Raw genomic sequence first — 25395 nt, 5'->3', positions numbered from 1 at the left:
TATCTTTGTGAGCGACATTGCGGACGGGATAGAAGGTAAGGTTTGTCTTTTTGCGGATGACACTAAGATCTGCAACAGAGTGGACACGCCGGAAGGAGTGGAGAGAATGAGACGAGATCTAAGGAAACTGGAAGAGTGGTCGAAGATATGGCAGCTGAGATTCAATGCCAAGAAGTGCAAAGTCATGCATATGGGGAGTGGAAATCCGAATGAACTGTATTCAATGGGGGGGGAAAGGCTGATGTGCATGGAGCAGGAGAGGGACCTTGGGGTGATAGTGTCTAATGATCTGAAGTCGGCGAAACAATGCGACAAGGCGATAGCTAAAGCCAGAAGAATGCTGGTCTGCATAGAGAGAGGAATATCGAGTAAGAAAAGGGAAGTGATTATTCCCTTGTACAGGTCCTTGGTGAGGCCTCACCTGGAGTACTGTGTTCAGTTCTGGAGACCGTATCTTCAAAAATTCAAAGACAAGATGGAGGCGGTACAAAGAAGGGCGACCAGGAAGGTGGAGGATCTTCATCGGATGACGTACGAGGAGAGATTGAAGAATCTAAATATGTACACCCTGGAGGAAAGGAGGAGCAGAGGTGATATGATACAGACTTTCAGATACTTGAAAGGTGTTAATGATCCAAAGACAACGACAAACCTTTTCCGTAGGAAAAAAATCAGCAGAACCAGGGGTCACGATTTGAAGCTCCAGGGAGGAAGATTCAGAACCAATGTCAGGAAGTATTTCTTCACGGAGAGGGTGGTGGATGCCTGGAATGCCCTTCCAGAGGATGTGGTGAAGACCAGAACTGTGAAGGACTTCAAAGGGGCGTGGGATAAACACTGTGGATCCATAAAGTCAAGAGGCCGCCAATGAAGAGTGGGTGACTCGCCAGAATGATGGCTACTGCCTGGAGACAATACCCTTATTAAATAAACATACACATGCTTACTGTGACTCCAACATCGCTCTAAGCTTCAACAGCAAGAGGAAATGTGGAAAAAAGGATTCCCACTCACAAAGAGGGGAGTAGCTGGCTTGTTACGGCGGTTACTACCCCAAATCAAATAAGCCTGATACTTCACTTTCAATGCATATACAGCATAGTTCTCTGCTTCAACGGCAGGGGAGAAGAAAAACTGATACTTCACACATCCAGCAGAGCTCTCTGCTTCAACGGCAGGGGAGAAGAAAAGAGGGTTCGTACTCACAAAGCGGGGAGTAGCTGGCTTGTTACGGCGGTTACTACCCCAAACCAAATGTGCCTGATACTTCACTTTCGATGCATATCCAGCATGGCTCTCTGCTTCAACGGCAGGGGAGAAAAAAAGAAAACTGATACTTCACGCATATCCAGCATAGCTCCCTGCTTCAACGGCAGGGGAGAAGAAAAACAACCAATAAGGGCTGTATAACATAGTCTGGGTAAAACAAATAAGCATGGGTGTAGCTTGCTTATTGGCAGGGGAGAAGCTTGCTTATTGGCAGGGGAGAAGAAAAACAACCGATAAGGGCTGTATAACATAGTCTGGGTAAAACAAATAAGCATGGGTGTAGCTTGCTTATTGCGGCGGCTACTACCCCTAACTAATCAAGCTAGATATTTCACTTGGATGCAGCTCCATCACTGCTCTCTACATTAAAGGTGGGGGTGGAAGGGAAATAGAACCAAGAGCTAAGAGAAACAGATAAGTATGAGAGAAAAAATGTGTGAAGCTTGCTGGGCAGACTGGATGGGCCATTTGGTCTTCTTCTGCCATCATTTCTATGTTTCTATGTTTCTATCTAAGGGCTATGTGGAACCGGTGGTCGCTACTCTATTACGCTCCCGGAAGATGTCTACTTCCTTATCTTATGTTAGGGTCTGGAAGTTGTTTGAATCGTGGTGTCTGGACCGGGTTGTGGTTCCTACGCGAGCGACCATGCCGGATATCCTTCTGTTCCTGCAGGACGGTTTGTCTAAGAGTCTTTCATGTAGTTCCTTGAGGGTTCAGGTGGCGGCGCTGGGTTCCTTACGTGGTTTGATTCAGGGGAAACCAGTGGCGGCTCATCCTAATGTAGCGCGTTTCCTGCTAAGGGCGAAACATCTGCGGCCTACGATTCGTCAGCCTTGTCCGTCCTGGAATTTGAATCTTGTTCTTCGGGCCTTGTGTGGCGCTCCGTTCGAGCCTATTCGCAAAACCACCATGAAGGATTTGACACTGAAGGTAGTGTTCTTAGTGACCATTGTTTCGGCGCGTCAGATTTCCGAGCTTCAAGCTTTGTCATGCAGGGAGCCCTTTTTGAGGATATCAGAGTCAGGGGTATCCTTGCGTACGGTTCCATCCTTCTTACCCAAGGTGGTTTCTTCTTTCCATGTCAACCAGTCGGTTGAGTTACCGTCGTTCTTGCAACTCAATGATTCGGATCCTTTGGCTAAGGACCTCCGTAAATTGGATGTGCGGCGTGTCCTTATTTATTTTATTTATTTATTTAACTTTTAATATACCGACATTCATAGGGCATATCATGCCGGTTTACAAATAACTGATGCAGGTAGAAAATACAATGAACAGGGGTGGGGGGGAAGGGGAGCAGGCGAGAATAAAGGTGAGAGGTGGGCAGGGGAAGAGCAGCAAGAAAGGATAGGGCAGAAGGAGAGAAAGGAACAATCAACTTGATAAATATAATAAGAAGAACATAATAGTAACTGTTTTAGAAATATAAGTTAATGTGAGGTACTCATTTACAATAGGTCAATTGCATGAATAAATTGTTAAGGGGGAGGGGAGAGGGAGGAGGGTGTGGGGGAAGAGGTAGGAGGGGGGAAATTAAGGGGCAGGGAGGGTGGGCTAGGGGGGTAAGGGGTGGCTGGGGGGGGGCTAGGGGGTGAAAAGAAGGGGGGGGGACGGGGATGGAGGAGATAGGGAGTAGACTAGGTTTGATTGGTATCTGGGTAGGCTTGCCTGAAAAGCCAGGTCTTGATGCCTTTTTTGAAAGACTGTAAGGAGGGCTCAAGTCGTAGGTGATGGGGAAGTGAGTTCCAAAGGGTGGGGCCGGCTATGGTAAATGCTCTTTCTCTGGTGTTGGAAAGGTGTGCGGTTTTGAGAGGTGGGGTGTGTAGGGTGCCTGCGAGGGCATTTCTAGTGGGTCGATTGGAGGTGCGGAAGTGTGGCATGTCTTTAAGCCAGGCGGGATTGTTTTTATGAAGGGCGTTGTGCAGGATGGTGAGGGTTTTATATTTAATACGGTATGGTATGGGAAGCCAGTGCAGGTCCTTTAGTATGGGGGTTATGTGTTCAGTCTTACGGGTATTGGTGATAATTCTTACCATCAAATTTTGAAGGATTTGTAGGGGTTTGATCGTGGAAGTGGGGAGGCCTAACAGGAGGGAGTTGCAGTAATCTAGTTTGGCAAGGATAGTGGACTGCAGGACTAAGCGGAAATCATGTGCATGAAGGAGTGGTTTAAGTTTTTTAAGAATGTGGAGTTTGTAGAAGCCTCCTTTTATTAGGGACTTGATATGTGTCTTGAAGTTGTGGTGTTGATCAAGTAGGATTCCTAGGTCTCTTACATTAGATGTGGGTGAGTGGGTTATGGTGGGGATGGGGGCAGTGGGGCGGGAGGTGTGCTCTGGTTGATTGGAGATGACGAGGATTTCGGTTTTATCTGCATTAAGTGCCAGGTGAAGATTGGCCAAAAGGGAGTTTATGGTGGAGAGGCAGGATTCCCAGAATTGAAGGGATGCCTTGAGTGTAGTTTGAATGGGGATGATGATTTGGACATCATCAGCATACAGGAAGAAAGTCAGCCCTAGGTCGGAGAGAAGTTGGCAGAGGGGGAGAAGATAGATGTTGAAGAGTGTGGAAGAGAGGGAGGAACCTTGGGGGACGCTTTGTGTGAGTGGGATATATGAAGAGGTACTTTTATCGATTTGTACAACGTATTCTCTGTGGTTAAGATAGGAGGAGAACCAAGATAAAGCAGTGCCAGTGATGCCTATTTCTGCCAGTCTGGAAAGTAGGATTTGGTGGTTGACAGTGTCAAAGGCGGCAGAAATGTCTAGGATGGCCAGGAGGTATGATTTCCCCTGGTCCATGCCGATGAGGAGGGTGTCAGAGATAGCTAAAAGGAGATTTTCAGTATTACGACCTTTACGGAAGCCGAATTGCGAAGGGTGTAAGATATTGTGGTCCTCGAGGAAGTCAGTGAGTTGGATGTTGACTACCTTCTCAAGGATCTTGGATATGAGGGGGAGGTTGGAAATGGGTCTGTAGTTTGTTGGGGTCGTGGGATCAAGGGTGGGTTTTTTTTAGGAGGGGTTTGACTACAGCTAGTTTAAGGGGGTCTGGGACTTTGCCGGAGGTTAGTGAGCAGTTAATTATGTTTGCTATGGGTTTAGCAATGGTAGTGGGTATGGAGAGGAGGAATTTAGAGGGGATTGAGTCTGCAATGTGAGAGGCCGGTCTCATCTTTTTTAGAATAGATTCTATCTCTAGGGTGGAGGTGTATTCAAGGGAATCGAGGAGGTGCCTGGTATTATTGGTAGGGGGAGATGTGGGAGGTGTGGGGGAGGGTTTGGAGGGGAGGCGCTGAAGGATGCTGTTGATATTGGTCTGGAAATACCTTGCGATTTCTTCACATTTTGTATCGGTATTTCCTTCGTGGGATATAGGGGTGGGGGATTTAGTAAGATCAGCAACATAGGAGAAAAGGGCTTTGGGGTTGAATTGGTAGCAGTGAATTTTGGAGGAATAGAAGTCACGTTTGGCTTGGAGGGTGGTTTGGTGGTAGTTGTGCAGGGTCTGTTTGTATATAGCTTTATGAGTGGGAGAGGGTTGTCTGCGCCAGATGCGTTCCTTGGATCTGAGGTCCTGCTTTGCCTTCTTTAACTGGTTGGTATACCAGGGTTGTTTTTCTCTTGATGATAGGGGGATTTCTTTGTGTACAGTTGGACAGAGTTCATCAGCTATAGTGGATGTGATGTTATTCCATGATTGTAGGGCTGTATCTGGATTGGAGAGGTCAAGGTTCTTGGTTGCATTTTCAAGTGCAAGGGCGAGCTCCTCTGAGGGCCATGTTTTGCGAAAGGATATGGTTTTGTTCTGTGATTGTGATGTGTTGGTAGTAGTGCTGGTAGAGAGGGAGGCATTGATAATGAAATGGTCTGACCAAGGGATGGGGGTGGTGGAGGGGGTGTTGGATGCTGAGATGTAGGAGTTAACGAAGAGGAGGTCAAGGGTATGACCAGCTCTGTGTGTGGGGGTAGTGATGAGTTGTCTATAACCTAAGGCTTTGAGAGTGATCAATAAGGTTTCACATGAGGAGGTGATCGGGCTGGCGTCTACGTGGAGATTGAAGTCTCCAAGTATGATGGCTGGGTGATCGGGTTTAAGGTTGTCAACGATAAATTCTATGAGGGGGGATGGGTCGTGGTCAAGTATGCCGGGGGGGGGGGGGGGGGCATAGATGAGACATACCTGTAGGGTGGTGGATTTGAAAAGTCCTTTTTCTAGTTTGTGGGGGGTTGGGCTGGTTGGAGTTTTAGGTTAAGATATTTTGTCCTGTTACGTTATCTGGAGGTAACTAATGCGTTTCAGGTTTCCGATCATCTGTTCGTGCTCTGGAGTGTCCTCGAAGGGGCAATGCGGAGTCCAAGACTACCATTGCACAATGGTTGAAAGAGGCCATCAATTCAGCGTATATGTTGCAGGGTCGGTCCCTGCCCTTGGGGTCCGAACCGGTCCTGCTGCAGTCCCCGGAGGGGTCTGAACCGGGCCTTCCAACAGACTTTGTTACTCAACCATCTGAGCCTGCTGTACCGGTCCAGCTGCCGACCCTGGAGGGGTCCGTACTGGTCCTGCTGTCGCCGACCCTGGAGTCTGTGCTGGTCCTGATGCCGACCCTGGAGGGGTCCGGACCAGTCCTGCTGTCGTCTCAGGAGGGATTACGGACTATTTCACTGCCCCAGGTGGGGTTTATGTTCCCCTTGTCACCCCAGGAGGGGTTATGGAAATCCGCACCGCCTCTGCTACCCCAGGAGGGGTCTAACTCTGCTGCCTTGTCCCAGGAGGGATTATGGACTATGTTGCTGCCCCAGGTTGGGGTTGTGTCTGCCTTATTACTCCAGGAAGGGTTATGGACTGCTTTGCTACCTCGGGAAGGAGTTGAACCTGCCGCATCGCCCCAGGAGGGGTCTGACTTCATTATTGAGTACCCCCTGCTAAGATGGGACCCAGGAGGAGGGGGAGGCCTTGAGGAGGGGGTACTGTTACGGCTATGGCTGCAGTGCAACCGCCTCACCATCAGGGGTCCCTCTAGTGCTGGCTCTCCTGACAGGCCCAGTCCATCTCCCCTGTCCACTCTATGTTCTGGGCTGTCCCTTATAACCCTGCCTGACAGTTCCCTCGGTGCTTCGGCATCGAGCTCGCCTGGGCTCCCTGCTCTAGCCTTCCTTCCTTGCTTGCTGTGCGTTTGGTCCCTGAACCTTGCCTTGCGCGGCCTTCAGGCCTTATTCCTTGCCTTGCCTTGCCTTGCGCGGCCTTCGGGCCTTATTCCTTGCCTTGCCTTGCGCGGCCTTCGGGCCTTATTCCTTGCCTTGCCTTGCCTTGCGCGGCCTTCGGGCCTTATTCCTTGCCTTGCCTTGCGTGGCCTACGGGCCTTCTGACCTGCCTTGCCCTGCTTACTGTGTGTGGCCTACGGGCCTTCTGTGTGTGTGTGGCCTAAGGGCCTTCTGACCTGCCTTGCCCTGCTTACTGTGTGTGGCCTACGGGCCTTCTGTGTGTGTGTGGCCTACGGGCCTTCTGACCTGCCTTGCCCTGCTTACTGTGTGTGGCCTACGGGCCTTCTGTGTGTGTGTGGCCTACGGGCCTTCTGACCTGCCTTGCCCTGCTTGCTGTGTGTGTGGCCTACGGGCCTTCTGTGTGTGTGTGGCCTACGGGCCTTCTGACCTGCCTTGCTCTGCCGCCTGCCCTGACCCAGCCTGGACCCAGACATTGCTACTTGCCGCCTGCCCTGACCCAGCCTGGACCCAGACATTGCTACTAGCCGCCTGCCCTGACCCAGCCTGGACCCAGACACTGCTACTTGCCACCTGCCCTGACCCAGCCTGAACCCAGACACTGTTTCTAGCCATTCCTGTCTCTCTCCGCCTGGAGCCACCCTTCTGGGTGGTGTTCACAACTCCTGACCGGAGCCCATTCGTAACAAGATGCTCATATAGCTACATTCAGTCAATTGATTCTTCATAATCTTGAGATCATTGAATCTAAAAAGAGATCATTCAGCCATAATTTAACCTGATCTTAGCAGACTGCATTAGATTCGTTATCACAATCATCACATTTTAATTATCAAGCTCGCTGACAAAGGAGGTGCTTGTTATCTCCTCCGATCAGACCCATTATTATTGCGAGGATCTGTTTTGGAACCTTTAGCAATATTAGTGGACCATTTTTTACAATCATTCATTGCATGTAGTCCTTCTTATCTTAAAGACACACTACATTTTTTGAATATGTTAGCATCAATTCAGTTGCCTAGTCATGCTGTGTTTCTAATCACTATGGACTTACAATCTTTATATACCCAGATACCTCAACAGACGGCATGAGACATTATTGAAAAGCTTTTGACATGTAATGAGGACACACATCATATTCCTCCATCTTTTTTGTTACAATTGTCTGAATTAGTTTTATTTAAAAATTATTTCGGATTTGGAAGTCAATTCTATCATCAAATTCATGGAATCCCCATGGGATCCTCTCTGGTGCTGTCAGTGGCTAATTTAGATGTTTTCAATTTTGAACAGAAACATATATATCCTTCAGATTGGCGGCATAAGATATTAAAATGGCATCGATATATAGATGATGACTTTATGATTTGGACTTCTTCTAAAACTGAGATAGCTTCTTTTCAACAATGAATCAATTCATTGGATGACAATTTAAAGTTTACTTTTCAGTATGACAAAAATTCCATTGCCTATTTGGATGTATGGGTCAGCATTCAGGGACATATTATCTCTACAACCGTTTATCGCAAACTAACTGATAAAAACAATCTCTTAAGGTATCATAGTCATCATGCAAAATCATTTAAATAAAGGTTTCCAGTTAGTCAATTTTTCCAAATTCACTGCATATGTTCAACTACGCAAGAATTTAGGTTGCCCGATTTAAAGACAGAGGTTATCCTCTTGGAGATATCAAAAGAGCATATAAACGTGCAAAATATTCTGATAGAGAATCATTGCTCATGTATAAAACAAAGAAGGAAAACAAATGTTTGGTTTGTGTTTTACAGCAAAACACAACTTCTGCAGCAATAGCCTCTTCCATCAGAAAACATTGGCACGTGTTGGCACTCTGTGACCCCTTTAATAGCTACCTTATGGGGCTCTAATATACAAGACTGGGTAGTCCATTCATATATTAATGACAACAAGTTTATTGTAGGTGGCAGACATTCTAAATGCAACCATTGTAGTGTGTATGATAATGTTATTGAAGGCCACACTTGGCAAGATCCCATTACAGGCTATTGCAAATCTGCCACTAATTGTGAGTCAATACACAGGGGTAGATTTTCAAAGGGATACGCGTGTAGGTTATGTGCGTAACCCACGAAAACCTACCCAAACCCCCCTCTGCGTTCGCCGAGCCTATTTTGCATAGGCTCGGCAGCGCACACAAACCCCGGGACGTGAGTAAGTCCCGGGACGCCAGTAAATCCCAGGGCTTTCCTGGGGGCGTGTCGGGGCGTGTCGCGGTGACATGTCATCCGGGGGCGTTCCAGAGGCGTGGCTGTGAGCATGGTTCAGGCTCAGGGGCATTCCGGGTGCGTGGCCATGGCCTCCGGACCAGCCTCCGGACCGGAACCTGGCACACCGGCAGCCGGCCTGCGCGCGCGAGTTACGCCTGCCTCGAGCAGGCGTAACTTTGGGAATAAAGGTAGGGGAGGGGTGTAGATAGGGCTGGGGGGGGGGGGGTTAGGTAGGGGAAGGGATTGGAAGGTGAAGGAAGGCGGAAGGAAAGTTATTTCTGAGGTAGCTCTGATTTTGGAGCGGCCTCGGAGGGAACGGGCAGTGCACGCAGGGCTCGGGGTGAGCAAGGTGCACAAATGTGCACCCCTTTGCGCGTGCCAACCCCGGATTTTATAAGATACGTGCGGCTACACGCGTATCTTATAAAATCCGGCGTACGTTTGTTTGCGCCTCGTGTGCGAACAAAAGTACGTGCTCGCACTTTTTTATAAAATGTACCCCACATTGTTTATATCATCATTTGCCCTTGTCCTAAGGTATATATGGAACACACCAAATATATGGTTAAAGTTGGAATGATGGAACGTAGATCTCGGCTTAATACGCTGACCATGACAGCTCCTAGGGTTCCACACTGTGCTGAGAAACATCATTCTTTTGAACAGTTGAAATGGACAGTCAATGAGCATATTGCCCCCACCATATGATTGGGGGGGGGGCGACTTTGTCAAGTGGATAAACTATCAGGAACAGTTCTGGATATACACTTTACGTACGATGTATCCCATGGGCTTAAATGAAGAATGTGATTGGATTTCATTGATTTGACGTAATTTAATCTGATTGGTTGATTCCAACTCCTATGGTTAGTAATATATAGGAGAACTCAGTCTGGCAATTAGTTCAGCCATTTTTGAAGCGGCATAAAAGAAGTTTGTTTCCCTGTATACCATTAATATATTGTTTGAAAGATTATTAAGCGACATTTAAGCTTCAAAAAACACTTTTCTAATGATATGTCACCTGAAGAAGGATTCTATATCCAAAACTTGGCCACATCGGGAGTATAATTGGATTGTGAACATCTTTTGGAAGCGCTGGGAACATCTTTTGAAAGGGAGTTTCATAGATGAATCCTGACAACAATGTTTGGACATATATTTCAAGCTAAGTATCACGTTTATGTGACATCAATTGGATTTATTTGGGGGAAAATGTGAGCACTTATTGGTTAGTGACAAAATAATAAGAGAAAAATATTCACAGGGTTTTGAAACACTCAGATTATGAGGAGGTTGGTAATGATTATATATGTCCTTGGATTACCTGGTTGCTATTTTCTAAAGAGTGACATTTGTATGAAATCCTCACCATCCACCTTTAAAAATAAAAAAAAAAGATTCTTGAACATTCTTTCTTAATTAATTAATTAATTAATTAATTAATTTATTTATTTATTTATTTATTTATTTATTTATTTAACACTTTTCTATACCGACCTTCATGAAAAGAATTTCATATCAGATTGGTTTACATGTAACAAGGGGTATAACTTAAATGCAGTGAGGGCTTTTTTTTATACATCTTCTGATTCATAGTTGCCTGCACTCACTTTGTGGCTCTTTACAGTTTGATTTGCATATATTTGCATGCATAAAATTTCCAAATGCATGCAAAGCAGCTAATACATAGGTAATCCTATGCTAATAAAACAAAGTACCTTGCCTCAAAAAAGCAAGCTGCGTTATTTTAACGAAAAATCAGAAGTTGTAGCTAACTAATCCTGGGAGCCTCAAGACGCTAATATGTATCCTGATGTCCCCGATATGCTTTATAAAGAGCCTGCTGTGGCCCTAGGGCTAATATCTGCGAAATGCCTTTGAATATTGACCCTTCAGTGTCTTCAAAGTCTAATGCAATATCTAACATTGTCAAATGTTTGTAATGCTTCCTGGTTGTTTACTTAAAAGTGAGCAGTAGGATAGCAGCCATGAGGGAAGGAGGCAGAAGATCTAAGAAGGAGTCATGGAGGAAAATAGGAGAAAGAGGTCCCCTGAGTGAACCTGACTCCTCTTTCAACTATCTCCCAAGCCAAATGTGAGAGGGGACAGGAAGGTTACACTGAGGATCATTGAATGAAGGAAGGATGGGGGGCAACTATAACATTGGAGAGGTCTCCCCCAGCAGTGGCCACTTCAAGTACATTTTTTTTCCAGTTTGGCTTGGCTTTGAAATACGTTTGACACCCTTGATTTAGGTAGTTTCTCCTTGAAAATTTTATATCAGAATCTTAATTTATTTGTGTTTAGGCTATGTGTAGATGGTAGCATTTCAGAGATATCTGTGTGTTAGCCTTTACTTTACTAATTTAATGAATTAAACATTTTATGCAATCATGAAACTATAATTGTCTTTGAGGCAAAATATGTGCAATACTAAACAGTACCCAATCAAGATATTATTGTCTACTACAAGCTGCTTTTATTCATTTTAGAGCAGACACAGGAATTTGTGAATGTGAGAACAGTTCAGAGATATTCTTTTCATATATTTTGTATAAAAGAGCTTTTTGTAGGTTGCAGACTTTAAGGTCATAACTAACCAGTGCTTCAATTTTAATTAAAATTCTTGATTCTGCATATCTATAAGTAAATCTTTCTAATACTATCTGTTCTTTTAGGCCCTTGTAACTTTCAGCAGCGCTATTAAGGTACTTCCTGATTTTGCTGATGCATATTATCAAAGAGGACTGTGTAGGATGCGCCTTCAGCTGGATGTGTGCATTTGTGACTTCAATCGAGCACTTGAAATTAATCCCAATTTCTTCCAGGTATAGTATTCATGCATATGCTATAGATTATTGAGTTTTATCTATGTTTATAAGGGGTTATAAAGAAATGTTTTCCCTAAATATACATTTATAGAGAAATATAGACATTTTCTTGTATGTTTTATTTGTTCTACCACTAACTTCTAAATGGAAGATCTTATTGTGCTAAAAATTTGAAGCTCCCTATTTCTGTATCCTGATCTAAGCCTCCTTAATATTTAACTTTTATTAGTTTCTTTTGTCTGGACAATAGTTACAAAACAGCTGTTGTATTCACTTGGAAGTGGCCTACATTGTTTTTAAACTCTAAGAGGTCATTATTCTGAAAATTTATGTGAGTAAAATTGGCTTTTACCTATATAAATCTTAGAGGCTAATGTACTAAGCTGGAAAGTATTTTGCAAAAGGGAGCTATGCATGAAAAATAATGCAAAATGCCCAGAAACACACAAAAACACTAAAGTTTAAGAGGTCCATATTCAGATAATATATCCAATTAAGTTTCAGACTTGGCCAGACAAGGGATGGGCTCCACCTTAACCAGGGTGGAACCAGACTGCTGGCGCTAACCTTTAAAAAGGAGATAGAGCAGCTTTAAACTAGAACAAAGGGGAAAGCCGACAGTTGCTCAGCAGCGCATGGTTCAGAAAGAGGTATCTTCAAAGGATACTAATGATGCATTTGAATTAGGGCATCCCGACAGTGAGGTTCCAATAATAAGAAAAGTAGTCCAAGTGCCTGTAACTAAAAACTCACCTGAGCTAAAAAATTCTAACTTATCCCTATCAATTAAAAAGCAGAATGAAAATACAAACAAAAAACAAACTTTGAAATGTTTGTATGCTAATGCCAGAAGTCTAAGAAGTAAGATGGGAGAACTAGAATGTATAGCAGTGAATGATCTTATGTCCAAAAAATGTAATAATCACACCCTATATTATTTTGTTTATTGCGATGTAGCAACACTTTTTAAAAGTAATTGAAAATAATTAGATGCGGGATGAGGTAAGTTTCATATATTTAGATGCATGCCTCCACGGCCTTGCCTCATAATTTTCAGTATAATCATTAACTTACCTCCCACCCACACTCTTTATTTTATACAATTTTTTTGGATTTTATTCAATACTTTAAGTTTGCTTTTAAATTGGTCAGCAGATCGTGTATCCGCCAATGGATAGAGGAACGTCTTGCGTATTACGTCATATTTGAGTTTCTCTTTCACTATTGGCTTAAAATTTATCTCTGTTCCCAGCGCGTTTGAAGGGCTGTTCCCAGCGCATTTCTGTTCCCTGAATGTCAGAGTGAAAAATCTATTCACCAGCGCATTTCTATTCGCTGAATGTTAAAGTGAAAAAACTAATCACCATATAGTTAAAGTAAAGTCGCCCACTCTATTTCCTCATTTAGTGCACCCGGAACTACAGTGTTCAGTTTAAATATCCAATGTTGTTCAATGTAGTTTAGACTTCTTTTCAGATCTCCTCCTTGTGGATTACTGTCCACCATGTCAATAATAGCCCATCTTAATTGGTCAAATCGATGTTCATGTTTAACGCAATGGTCTACTATTGGAGCTTCCAAAGTTTTGGTGTTCAATTTCGATCTGTGTTTAATCAACCTCGTCCTGATGGTTCTTGAAGTCCTACCAACATAATTTTTTGGACAAGTACATTGGATTAAATAAACCACATTTTTAGAAGTGCAATCTGAGTCCCTCCGCCTCTTTATACAGTATCCTGTTATCAGATCTGCCCATTCGTTGCCCTCAATAGTAGTGGCACACATGTCACAATGTTGACATGCTCTATGTTGTCCCCTATAGGGTCCATCTTCGATGTTCCTTAATATGTCTGCATGGACTACCCTATCCCTGATATTTGAACCTCTTGTTGTAGCTATCAGGGGTTGTTCCTCAAATGCATTATGCCCTGACAATATGGGCCAATGTCTACATATAGAGGCTATGATGGATGCTGTCGCTGTGCTCTGAGGTATAATACAGGTCAATCTACCCTTCTCTTTCATGCTCTGATATTGTAAAAGCTTATTACGGTCTGAAAATTTAGCTCTTTTGTAAGCTTTATTGATGATCTTTTTCGGATACCCTCTATCTTTGAATTTGTTTTTCAAGAACTCTGACTGTCTTTCAAATTTTTCCTTGGTGGAACAGATTCTCTTGTATCTAAAGAATTGGCTTGCCGGTAATCCCTGCTTGAGTGATAGGGCATAATGGCTGTTATATTTCAATAAAGTATTTCTTTCAGTACTTTTATGATGTACAGTCGTTTCAAGTTTCTGCCCCTTTTTTTGTATTTCTACATCTAAATAAGCTATTTGCTTTCGATCACTCACTGCAGTGAACTGAAGATTAATATCAACCGTATTAATCCACTGTAAAAAGCTTTCTAATTTATTTTTTGTAGACATCCATATTAAAAAAAATGTCATCTATATACCAGCGCCAATATCTGATGTTAGACCACCATTGGGAAGTATAAATATATTGTTCTTCGAATTGGGCTACATAAATATTAACCACCGAAGGGGCTAACGATGACCCCATGGCTATGCCATGGGATTGGTGATAAAACTTGTCTCCAAATCTGAAGTAATTGTTAGTGAGCACTAATTCAAGAAGCTGATGTAAAAAATGTATGGGTATCCGATGTTGACCTTTTTCTTTTACCAACCGAGTCATGACTGCTTGAATGGCTTGCTGTTGCGGAATCTGCATATATAGTGATTGAATGTCCATGGTTACTAACCAGCATTCTTCATGTCCAAACCGGATGTCTAAGATTTCTCTCAAAAATTGAATTGTGTCTTTTAAATAGGACTTCGCACTAATAACAATAGGCTGTAATATTTTATCCAGTAGAATTGCTGGAGGTTCTAACACTGTCCCAGAGAGAAACTATAAGGTAGATTTTTTAAAACGGCTCGTTCGCGTACTTTTGTTTGTGCTCCAGGCGCAAACAAAAGTACGCTGGATTTTAGTAGATACGCGCGTAGCTGTGCGTATCTGCTAAAATCCAGGATTGGCGCGCGCAAGGCTGCCGATTTTGGGCAGCCGGCGCTCGCCGGGCCGCGCAGCCTGCCTCCGTTCCCTCCGAGGCCGCTCCAAAATCGGAGCGGCCTCGGAGGGAACTCTCTTTCACCCTCCCCTCACCTTCCCCTCCCTTCCTCTACCTAACCCACCCCCCCGGCCCTATCTAAACCCCCCCTACCTTTGTCTGGGGATTTACGCCTCCCGGAGGGAGAAGTAAATTCCCGCGCGCCAGCGGCCCACTGGCGCGCCGAGACGCAACCCAGGGGCGGTTCCGGAGGGCGCGGCCACGCCCCCGGATCGCCCCGGGCCCGCCCCCGAAACACTGCGTCCCGCCCCCGAAACGCCGCGTCGATCGGCCCCGCCCCCGACACGCCCCCGACAAAAAACCCCGGGACTTACGCGAGTCCCAGGGCTCTGCGTGCGCCGGCAGGCCTATGGAAAACAGGCGCGCCGGCGCGCAAGGCCCTGCTCGCGTAAATCCGGGCGGATTTAGACGAGCAGGGCTTTTAAAATCCACCCCTTTGGGTCTTATTGGGGGGGGGCATAATATTTTTATGCACCTTGGGAACTGAATAAATGAGGGGTACTTTAGGTTGTTTACGTTGTAAAAATTTCTTCTCTTTCGAGGTCAAAAACGGGACTTCTTCTGTCAAATCTTTGACTCTTCCTACCAGTTCTTTAGTGGGGTCGTGGTCTAACACCTGATAATATTTCGAATCTTCTAAATGTTGTAACATAGTTGCTTGGTAAATGGTGGTGTCTTGCACCACAATTGCACCCCCTTTATCCGCTGGTTTAATAACTAGCTGCTGATCATTTGATAAATGTTGGAGAGCTATCCTTAAATTCTTTGTCAAGTTGTGATGTCTAGGGGTCTCCTTCTTCTCCATAACTTAGAGATCTCTAAGGATCATGTGTTTAAATGTAATGATATGAGGATCCACCGGACCCTGCGGCACCCAACGTGAATTGGGGCGTACAATTGAAATGTCCGTAGTGTCTGTTCCTACCTCTTGGTCGCATCTAATTATTTTCAATTACTTTTAAAAACTGTTGCTACATCGCAATAAACAAAATAATATAGGGTGAGATTATTACATTTTTTGGACATAAGATTAAACATCTTTTGGTCTCATCTTGGCGGAGATTGATATCAGTAGCAGTGAATGATGACATAGACTTAATTGGCATCTCAGAGACATGGTGGAAGGAGGACAACCAATGGGATAGTGCTATACCGGGGTACAAATTATATCGCAGTGACAGAGAGGAGCACCCGGGAGGCGGGATGGCATAAAGTTCAACAGGATAAACATCCTGCATGAACTAAATGCACAATTGAATCCTTATGGGTAGAAATTCCTTGTGTGTCGGGGAAGACTATAGTGATAGGAGTTGTAGATGAGTATACTACCGTCCACCTGGTCAAGATGGTGAGACTGACAGTGAAATGCTAAAAGAAATTAGGGAAGCTAACCAAATTGGTAGTGCAGTAATAATGGGAGACTTCAATTACCTCAAAAAAACGTTGTATCACAGTATTTGTATTTAAATGTCATCAATGTTTAAACTGTAATATTCATGCATAGATATCACATTTATAGATTAGGGACCTGCATAACATCCACGGAGCTGCAAGTTAATACTTGTGTTTTTGCACCTGTGTGGATCATTTTTAATCATTGGTCCAATAGTCCATTGTTCATTCAGAAAAATTTTAAACTTTTTTCAACGTTTTTATATTTTCTATTTATTGTAAAACATAGAGGATTACTTCCCTGTTTTTTGCTTAGCCAGAGTCAGAGGTCCGACGCGCGCGTTTCGCGGTCCGCAGCTTTAGGGATATTTAAAGCTGACTCATATTGCCCGGCGCACTTCACCACGGTGCTGCTGCGGGTAAAAGCTCCACTTTGCAATTTCGCAGGGGTCCCATCAGTTATTTCTGAAAATGAAGCACTTTAAATTGTATAGCCTCTAAAAATTCAATCGCGAAGCATTCTACAATAAGCACATCTCACTCAGTGGGGAAAAACGCTGGCACTTACCGGACCTGTCTCCATATTCAGTTTCGGCATGTCAGCAACTGAGACTGAAATCGAGTCTGATTTATAGGTTGATTTACTGATCTCACCTGATGTGAAGAATTGGCCATGATTTTACCGGGAAATCACACAAAATGGTGCAACTCAATTTCTTTATTGAGTCCACCCGGGGTGACTGATTGCAGTAGGAAAATCCACTTTTGTTCACATTGCCTAAGCTGCGTTATTCTGTCTCCTCCTCTCCAATGTTGTTTAACTATCTCCAAGAATGTCCACTTGATGTCCTTGAATTCGTGATTGTATTCTTTAAAGTGGGCAACCAAGGATTCCTCAAGCCTGCCTGTGTTTAGACAGCACTTGTGCTCAGTTAAACGGATCCTAATTTGGCATTTGGTCATGCCCACATATGTTAGCGGGCATGGACAAAAGATAGCATACACCACAAAGGTGGAATGACATGTAAACTTAGGCAAGGTCAGCACTTTGCCCATGGCTGTAGTGATGATATTCTGGGTAGCTTTGAGGGGGCAACACATGCACTTAGTGCTGGGCTTGATGGACCCTTGGTCTGACCCAGTATGGCATTTTCTTATGTTTCACTGGCTCAGGCTTGTCACTGGGATTATAGCAGCTGGTGCAGACTACATAGTCCCTAATGCTCCTGCCTCTTGAATATGCAATCCTTAATGGTTGGTTAAATAAGGGATGAATTTGTAGAAAGATTTCCTGATGTTTCCTGATGGCTCTACTGATTGGGGCTGACATCAGTGTATATCTCAGCACCACGGTCTGTGGGTTCAAATCTTGTTCTGATGATATTTTTGGTAAAAATAAATAATCTCTATTAGAGTACAAGGCTCTTCGATATGCTGTTTTTACACATTGTATCTGGTACCCTTGTTGTAGAAAACGATTAGCCATATGTTTGGCTTGATTTTTGTACTCATTATGATGGGTACAAAGCCTCCTCAGATGGAGAAATTGTCCGACTGGTAAGTTGGTTTTAAAGTTGGCTGGTTGAAAGCTGTCAAATTGTAATAGATTGTTACGGTCATTCGGTTTCCGAAAGATACTTGTATTGATACCCCGACCATTCCTGGAGATCAGTATGTCCAAATATGAAATTTGATGATGGTGAAAATTCATGGTAAATTTTAAACTGGAATCTAAATTGTTTAACCAGACGTGGAATTCTTGTAGACTTGGGAGGTCATTTACTAAAGGTTTTCTCCCATTCTATGTCTATGGGAAAAAAGCTTAGTAAATGAGGCCCTTGATATGGAACCTTCCCAGATGACAAAGATATAGTCAATATATCTTTTCCAGCATTTTAAGTATGCTGTCCACTTACATCCATGAATGTGTTGTGCTTCGAACCTGGCCACAAAAATGTTGGCCATGACCAGGGCCATTGCTGCGCCCATCGCTGTACCCCGAGTTTGGAGATAAAATGTATCTTCAAACATGAAGTAGTTTTTGCTTAGTGCAAGTTTAAGCAATTCAATTATGTAGCTGATCGGGATCCTTTTTGGGTGCAAGTGGGTTTCCAATATTTTAGTGACTGCCAATAATGCCTGATCCTGCGGGATGACAGTGTAAAGAGATTTGATGTCTAAGGTGACTAAAAGACAATCTTAAGTCAGTTGTACTGTGTCAAGGAATTTTAGCATGCTCGAGCTGTCCTTAATATAGGAAGCCACTTTTGGAATATATAGCTGGAGGATTTTATCTAAAAAAATGGAGATGGGTTCTAAAACTGATTCGTTGGCCGACACAATGGGTCTCCCGGGGGGATTTATTAATGTTTTATGTATTTTGGGTACAATATACAAAATGGGTTTCCACGGATTCTCATTAATCAAAAACTTTTGTTCAGAGCTAGTAAGGTACCCCAAATCAAAGCCTCTTTCAACCACTTCTTTGACTTCCACTAAAATCTTCTTCGTAGGATCCACTCCTAACAGTAGGTAAAAAGTGTCATTGGCCAGTTGATGGTAAACCTCATGTAAGTATGAGGTCTTACTCATGACCACAACTGCTCCCCCCTTGTCGGCAGGCTTGATGACAATGTCTTTTCTGTGCTGTAATTGATGTTAGGCTTGTGATTCCTCTTTTGTCATGTTGTAATACATGTGTGTTTTGGTTGCCTCCAAATGTTCAACATCACGCTGGAATGTATTGGAATGTATTGGAATGTATTGGAATGTATTGGAATGTATTGATGGCAGAATCCCCCAGTGGGGGAGGATTCCATTTGGATTTTAATTTGACCAATGATTCATTAGTAGGGGTGGATTCAAATGGACTCTGAGATAGGTATATTTTTCATTGGAGCTGCCTGATGAATTTAATGAAATTGCATCTGAATTGAAATGGATCATGCTTTTGGGATGGAACATAGTTGAGCCCTTTATTCAGAACCCTGTGTTCTAGGTCTGTTAAGGGGCACCCTGATATGTTGATGACTGCTGAATTTAAGTCCAATCTTTCTGTCCTCCCTGTGAGGAATAATTGTTGGTCGCATATTGGGATCTTGTTCTGGGATGGTTCCATTCTGTGTTCTGGTAATTCCTGTTTCCTCTTCTTCTGCCTCTCGTATTCTGTCCTCTGTATTGTGCTGGTCACGTGTAGTCCCCAGACTACATTCATCATCACTGCCTGATGAACTATCAGAGAAATTAAACATAAGCTGTTTTGGTTTCTGTTCCTGATTCAGCCAATGGTAAATAGGGCCCTTTTTGTAGTCCCCTTCATCTCGACGAAATTTGTTGATCTTGGTGATTTTTATCTCAGCTTCGAATTTCTCCATGCTTTGTTTGAACTCCTGTAGGCTGGTATCAAATGTGTCCAAGGCTACATCTTGCTTCAGAGAATCTAACATTGTTTGTGTTTGTTCATGAAGCTCTGAAGCTACTATGCGAGCTTGACTGACTATTAATAACATGAGATCCATGTAACATTTTTTAAGGATGAATGACTGTTTTTCTAAAAATTCTGGATATTCTGTATAAATTTTTGGTTCTTTGACCATTCGGAGACCAAGTGGAATGCGCTGATGTTTTAAATATTCTACCATAGTCGTGCTTTGAAGCTCTGTGCGGATCAAACATTTTTGAAGGATGACAAGTTCAGTCCAACTTGTAGGAGAGGACTCTGGTGTTTCTTTTGAAAACAGTGATTCGCTTTTTAACGCAGCACTTAATTGGTCAGATGAAAAGCTATAGATTTTATCCCACTGTGGATATGCCATTGTGAAGAGATCAATTAAATAAGTGAAAACCAAAACAGACGTTACTCTTTATCCACTGTACAATGAATTGTATAACCTCAAAAAAACGTTGTATCACAGTATTTGTATTTAAATGTCATCAATGTTTAAACTGTAATATTCATGCATAGATATCACATTTATAGATTAGGGACCTTCATAACATCCACGGAGCTGCAAGTTAATACTTGTGTTTTTGCACCTGTGTGGATCATTTTTAATCATTGGTCCAATAGTCCATTGTTCATTCAGAAGAATTTTAGACTTTTTTCAACGTTTTTATATTTTTCTATTTATTGTAAACCACAGAGGATTACTTCCCTGTTTTTTGCTTAGCCGGAGTCAGAGGTCCGAAGCAGAAAGCCTGTGAGGGAGTCAGTTAGACCGTTAGATGATCGATATGAGTCAGCTTTAAATATCCCTGAAGCAGCGGACCGCGAAGTAATCCTCTGTGTTTTACAATAAATAGAAAAATATAAAAACGTTGAAAAAAGTTTTAAATTCTTCTGAATGAACAATGGACTATTGGACCAATGATTAATAATGATCCACACAGGTGCAAAAACACAAGTATTAACTTGCAGCACCGTGGATGTTATGAAGGTCCCTAATCTATAAATGTGATATCTATGCATGAATATTACAATTTTAATATTAATGACATTTAAATACAAATACTGTGATGTAAGTATTATTATTAGAAAGGGAATGGTGAATAAAATGGAAAATGTCATAATGCTCTGTATGCGGCGACCAGAATTGTACTGTGTACGGTTCAACCCTCCTGTTATCCGACTGTTATCCGACTGAATCCTAGCTATGTAACTAGTTATCCGACCAGAATTTAGCTGGATAAGGGTTAAATATAGCTGGGTAAGACATTTAGATGGATAACTATTACATTATCCATCTAAATGGCTTTTGAATATGGACCTCCTAGTTTCACAAGATACTTCTTTAGTTCTTCACAATCTACTGCTGTTTTAACAATTCTAAACAATTTTGTGTCACCTGCAAATTTGTTCACCTCACTCGTTTTCCTCTCTCCAGATCATTTATGAATATGGTAAATAGCACAGGTTCCAGTACAGACCCTTGGGCACTCCACTAATGACCATTTTAAAAAATCACCATTTAGCCTTTCCCTGTTTGTTTTTTCTCCAGTTACCAATCCACAATAGGATACTGCCTCTGATTCCATGATTTCCCAATTTCCTGAGGAATCTTTCATGAGAGCCTTTATCAAATGCCTTCTGAATATCCAAATACACTGTATCATCTGGCTCACATTTATCCACATGTTTATTTATACCTTTAAAAAAATTGGTAAGGCAAGCCTTCCTTTTGCAAAAACCATGCTGATTCTCCCCCATTAAACCATATCAATTTATATGGTCAGTAATTTTGTTTTTAAGAATAGCTTCTACAGTTTTGCCTGGGAATGATGTCAGGTTCACTGGTCTATAGTTTCTCACAGGACAAGCAGGATGGTAGTCCTCACATATGGGTGACATCATCAGGATGAAGCCCAATCACGGAAAACTTCTATCAAAGTTTCCAGAACTTTGACTGGCCCCTACTGGGCATGCCCAGCATGACACTAACCCTGCAGCCAGCAGGGGTCCCCCTTCAGTCTTCTTTTTTCCGTGCTGCAGTAGCCGCACGGTTTAGGAGCTCTGTAGAGATTCCTGATAGGAATTTTCCTCACGGAATTAACTAATGTTCAGTGAGCAGATCCAGCAAATGGTGGCTGAATTAAAGGACCATCATGAGATCCTTAAACAGCTCTCATCGATACCTTCCGACTTCCCCTCAAGACAGCCCTTCAGTAAGGACTCTAAGAAGTCGTTCTTCCGTCCAAGGAAGTACTATCCTCCACCAGCAAGGTCCCGAACTACGAGAGCTTATCAAAAGCTTCAGCCTCACCAGGCCTGAAAGCAAAAGCCACAAGCAACTCTCCAGCCGGGGCCTGCTTCAGGTTTTTGACTTTCACTTGGAGAGCAGCAGCCTGATTCCTCTGCCAAGCATACCAGTGGGAGGTTGATTGTGCCACTTTCACAACATGTGCCAATCAATCACAACTGACCAATGGGTGCTAGCAATCATTGCTCAGGGTTACCACCTAAACTTTCTTGCTCTTCCACTGAACTCACCACCTCTGCAGGCATGGGGAGTATCCGACCACTCTGTCCTTCTGGAGCAGGAGGTTTCCCTTCTTCTCCAGTTAAGAGCAATAGAACCCGTCCCCCTCTCGCAGCAAGGGCTAGGGTTATATTCTCGGTACTTTCTGATCCCCAAAAAATCCGGGGGCCTTCGTCCAATTCTGGACCTATGTGCTCTCAACAAGTACCTCCAGCGGGAAAAGTTCAAGATGGTAACCTTGGGCTCGCTTCTACCTTTTCTACAAAAAGGAGACTGGCTCTGCTCTCTGGACCTCCAGGACGCATACACACACATTGCGATCACTCCAACTCATCGCAAGTACCTCAGGCTTTTAGTAGGCCCAAAGCACTATCAATATCTAGTGCTTCCCTTCGGCGTAGCATCTGCACCACGAGTCTTCACCAAATGCCTCGTAGTTGTAGCAGCTTTCCTCAGGAAAGAAGGTGTGCACGTCTACCCCTATCTGGACGACTGGTTAATCAGGGCTCCAACCCCGCAAGCCGCTCGGTCGTCCCTCGATTTCACCCTACATACTTTAATTTCTCTAGGATTTCTTGTCAATTACGGGAAATCCTATTTAATCCCATCTCAAAACTTGTCGTTCATTGGGGCAGACTTGGACACCTTACAGGCAAAAGCCTTTCTACCTTGACAACGAGTGCTAACACTCGTGGTTCTCGCTCATCAGTTGCAGTCTCAACATACAGCAACAGCTCGCCAATTCCTTGTCCTGCTAGGACACATGGCGTCCTCCGTCCATGTTACACCAATGGTCCTCCTGGCCATGAGACTCATGCATTGGACTCTGAGGTCACAATGGATTCAAACTGTTCAGCCTCTGACGACCATTGTCCACATCACCAACTCAGTCTGTCTGTCTCTTGCCTGGTGGAAAGATCAGACCAATCTCCTCCAGGGACTGCCTTTTCAAGTGCCAGATCTCCAACTCATTCTCACCACCAACGCTTCCAACCTCGGGTGGGGAGCCCACGTGGACAATCTACAGTCACAAGGATCTTGGTCTCCAGAGGAAGCCAAACATCAAATAAACTTCTAGAGCTTCGAGCAATGCGATATGCTCTCAAGGCTTTTCAGGAACGTTTATCAAATCACGTCATCCTGATTCAGACGGACAACCAGGTGGCCATGTGGTACATCAACAAGCAGGGAGGCACAGGCTCCTTCTTCCTGTGTCAGGAAGCTACGCAGATTTGGGCGGAAGTGCTCTCTGACTCGATGTACATCAGGGTCACCTACTTGCCGGGAGTGGACAATGTCTTGGGAGACAAACTGAGTCGCGTCTTCCAGCCACACGAGTGGTCTCTCAACCCCTCGGTAGCGACCTCAAACTTTCGCCAATGGGGATACCCCCAGACAGACCTCTTTGCGTCCTCTCAGAACCACAAAGTGGACAATTATTGCTCCCTCATTCGGAGCGAGTGCTCTCCGCCCAGAGATGCATTCTCCCTCACGTGGGCAGCCAGTCTGCTCTATGCATTCCCTCCACTTCCTCTTCTTTCGAAGACTCTCGTGAAGCTACGTCAGGACAAGGGAACCATGATCCTGATAGCACCTCACTGACCACGCCAAGTGTGGTTTCCCATACTACAGAATTTCTCCATAGTGAGTTACAGGGCCTAGTTACCTATCCGCCTTACACTAAACTCCTGCAGGACCGGGCGGTACTCCGCACTCACCCTAGGTTTTTACCCAAGGTAGTTTCGGAGTTTTACATTAATCAATCCATCATACTGCCTACCTTTTTTCCCAGGCCCCATTCCAATCCAGGGGAACAGGCTCTGCATACTGTTGACTGTAAACGGGCTCTAGCTTTCTATCTAGACCATACACTTGCCCACAGGAAGAGCACTCAGTTGTTCGTCTCTTTCCATCCTAACAAATTAGGGCAACCTGTGGGTAAGCAGACTCTCTCCTCCTGGTTCGCGGACTGCATATCTTTTTGCTACCAGCAAGCAGGCATTCCTTTTCAAGACCGTGTTAAAGCACACTCTGTGAGGGCCATGGCGACTTCAGTAGCACACCTAAGATTGGTGCCGCTTCCTGACATTTGCAGGGCTGCCACCTGGAGCTCTCTCCATACCTTCGCAGCCCACTATTGCTTGGACAAAGCAGGAAGACAAGATTCCATCTTCGGCCAGTCTGTCCTGCGTAACCTATTTCAAACATGACGTACCAACACTCTTCCGCCTGCACGGTGGGGTTCAGGATGCCCTCTACCAAATTCCACCCCAGTTGTTGTGCCTGTTGCACGCCGTTGGGTACATTTGGTGCATGTTCGGACATCATCAGCTCGATACTCACCCATATTTGAGGACTATCATCCTGCTTGCCCTGTGAGAAAGCAAGTGTTGCTTACCTGTAACAGGTGTTCTCACAGGACAGCAGGATGTTAGTCCTCACGAAACCCGCCTGCTGCCCCACGGTGTTGGGTTCGTAACGTTTTGTTGTTTTATTTTTTCGGCACTGCCTGTAGCTATCAAATAAGACTGAAGGGGGACCCCTGCTGGCTGCAGGGTTAGTGCCATGCTGGGCATGCCCAGTAGGGGCCAGTCAAAGTTCTGGAAACTTTGATAGAAGTTTTCCGTGATTGGGCTCCATCCTGATGATGTCACCCATATGTGAGAACTAACATCCTGCTGTCCTGTGAGAACACCTGTTACAGGTAAGCAACACTTGCTTTCCCAGATCACTCCTGGAGGTACATTCGGGAAAGTATCTAGTAAAAGCCACAAAAATTCTTGGCTGCAAAGTGAGAGGATGTTCAGCAGAAAAAGGGAAGTGATATTGTCCCTGAATAGGTCCCTGGTAAGGCCTCACTTAGAATGCTGTGTACAATTCTGGGGACTGCACCTTCAAAAGGATAGAGGTAGGATTGAGTTGGTACAGAGGGTGGCTACTAAAATGGTCAGTTGTCTTCTTTCTAAAGCATATGCGGATATACTTAAAGATCTAAACATGAAACATAGAAACATAGAAATGACGGCAGAAGAAGACCAATTGGCCCATCCAGTCTGCCCAGCAAGCCTCACACTTCTTTTTTTCTCATACTTATCTGTTTCTCTTGGCTCCTAGTAACCTTTGGTTCTATTTCCCTTTCACACCCACCATTAATGCAGAGAGCAGTGATGGAGCTGCATCCAAGTGAAATATCAAGCTTGATTAGTTAGGGGTAGTAACCGCCGCAATAAGCAAGCTACACCCATGCTTATTTGTTTTACCCAGACTATGTTATTCAGTAGGGATGTGAATCGTTTTTGAACGATTAAAATTATCGT

General features: G+C 44.0%; 1 protein-coding gene across 1 annotated transcript in view; it reads left to right on the top strand.

Annotated features, from left to right (window-relative positions):
* The window catches only part of TTC6 (tetratricopeptide repeat domain 6), an 832741-nt gene that overhangs the window by 579030 nt on the left and 228316 nt on the right, over nt 1–25395 (top strand). The window contains exon 23 of the mRNA XM_029598902.1: nt 11425–11574. Within this exon, the coding sequence (XP_029454762.1) occupies nt 11425–11574 (150 nt within the window). The remainder of the gene's footprint in view (nt 1–11424; nt 11575–25395) is intronic.

This window comes from Rhinatrema bivittatum, chromosome 4, assembly GCF_901001135.1.
Source record: "Rhinatrema bivittatum chromosome 4, aRhiBiv1.1, whole genome shotgun sequence".
In the NCBI taxonomy this organism is placed as follows: Eukaryota; Metazoa; Chordata; class Amphibia; order Gymnophiona; family Rhinatrematidae; genus Rhinatrema; species Rhinatrema bivittatum.
Note: the sequence above shows the minus strand (reverse complement) of the source record. Positions and strands in the feature narration are given on the sequence as shown.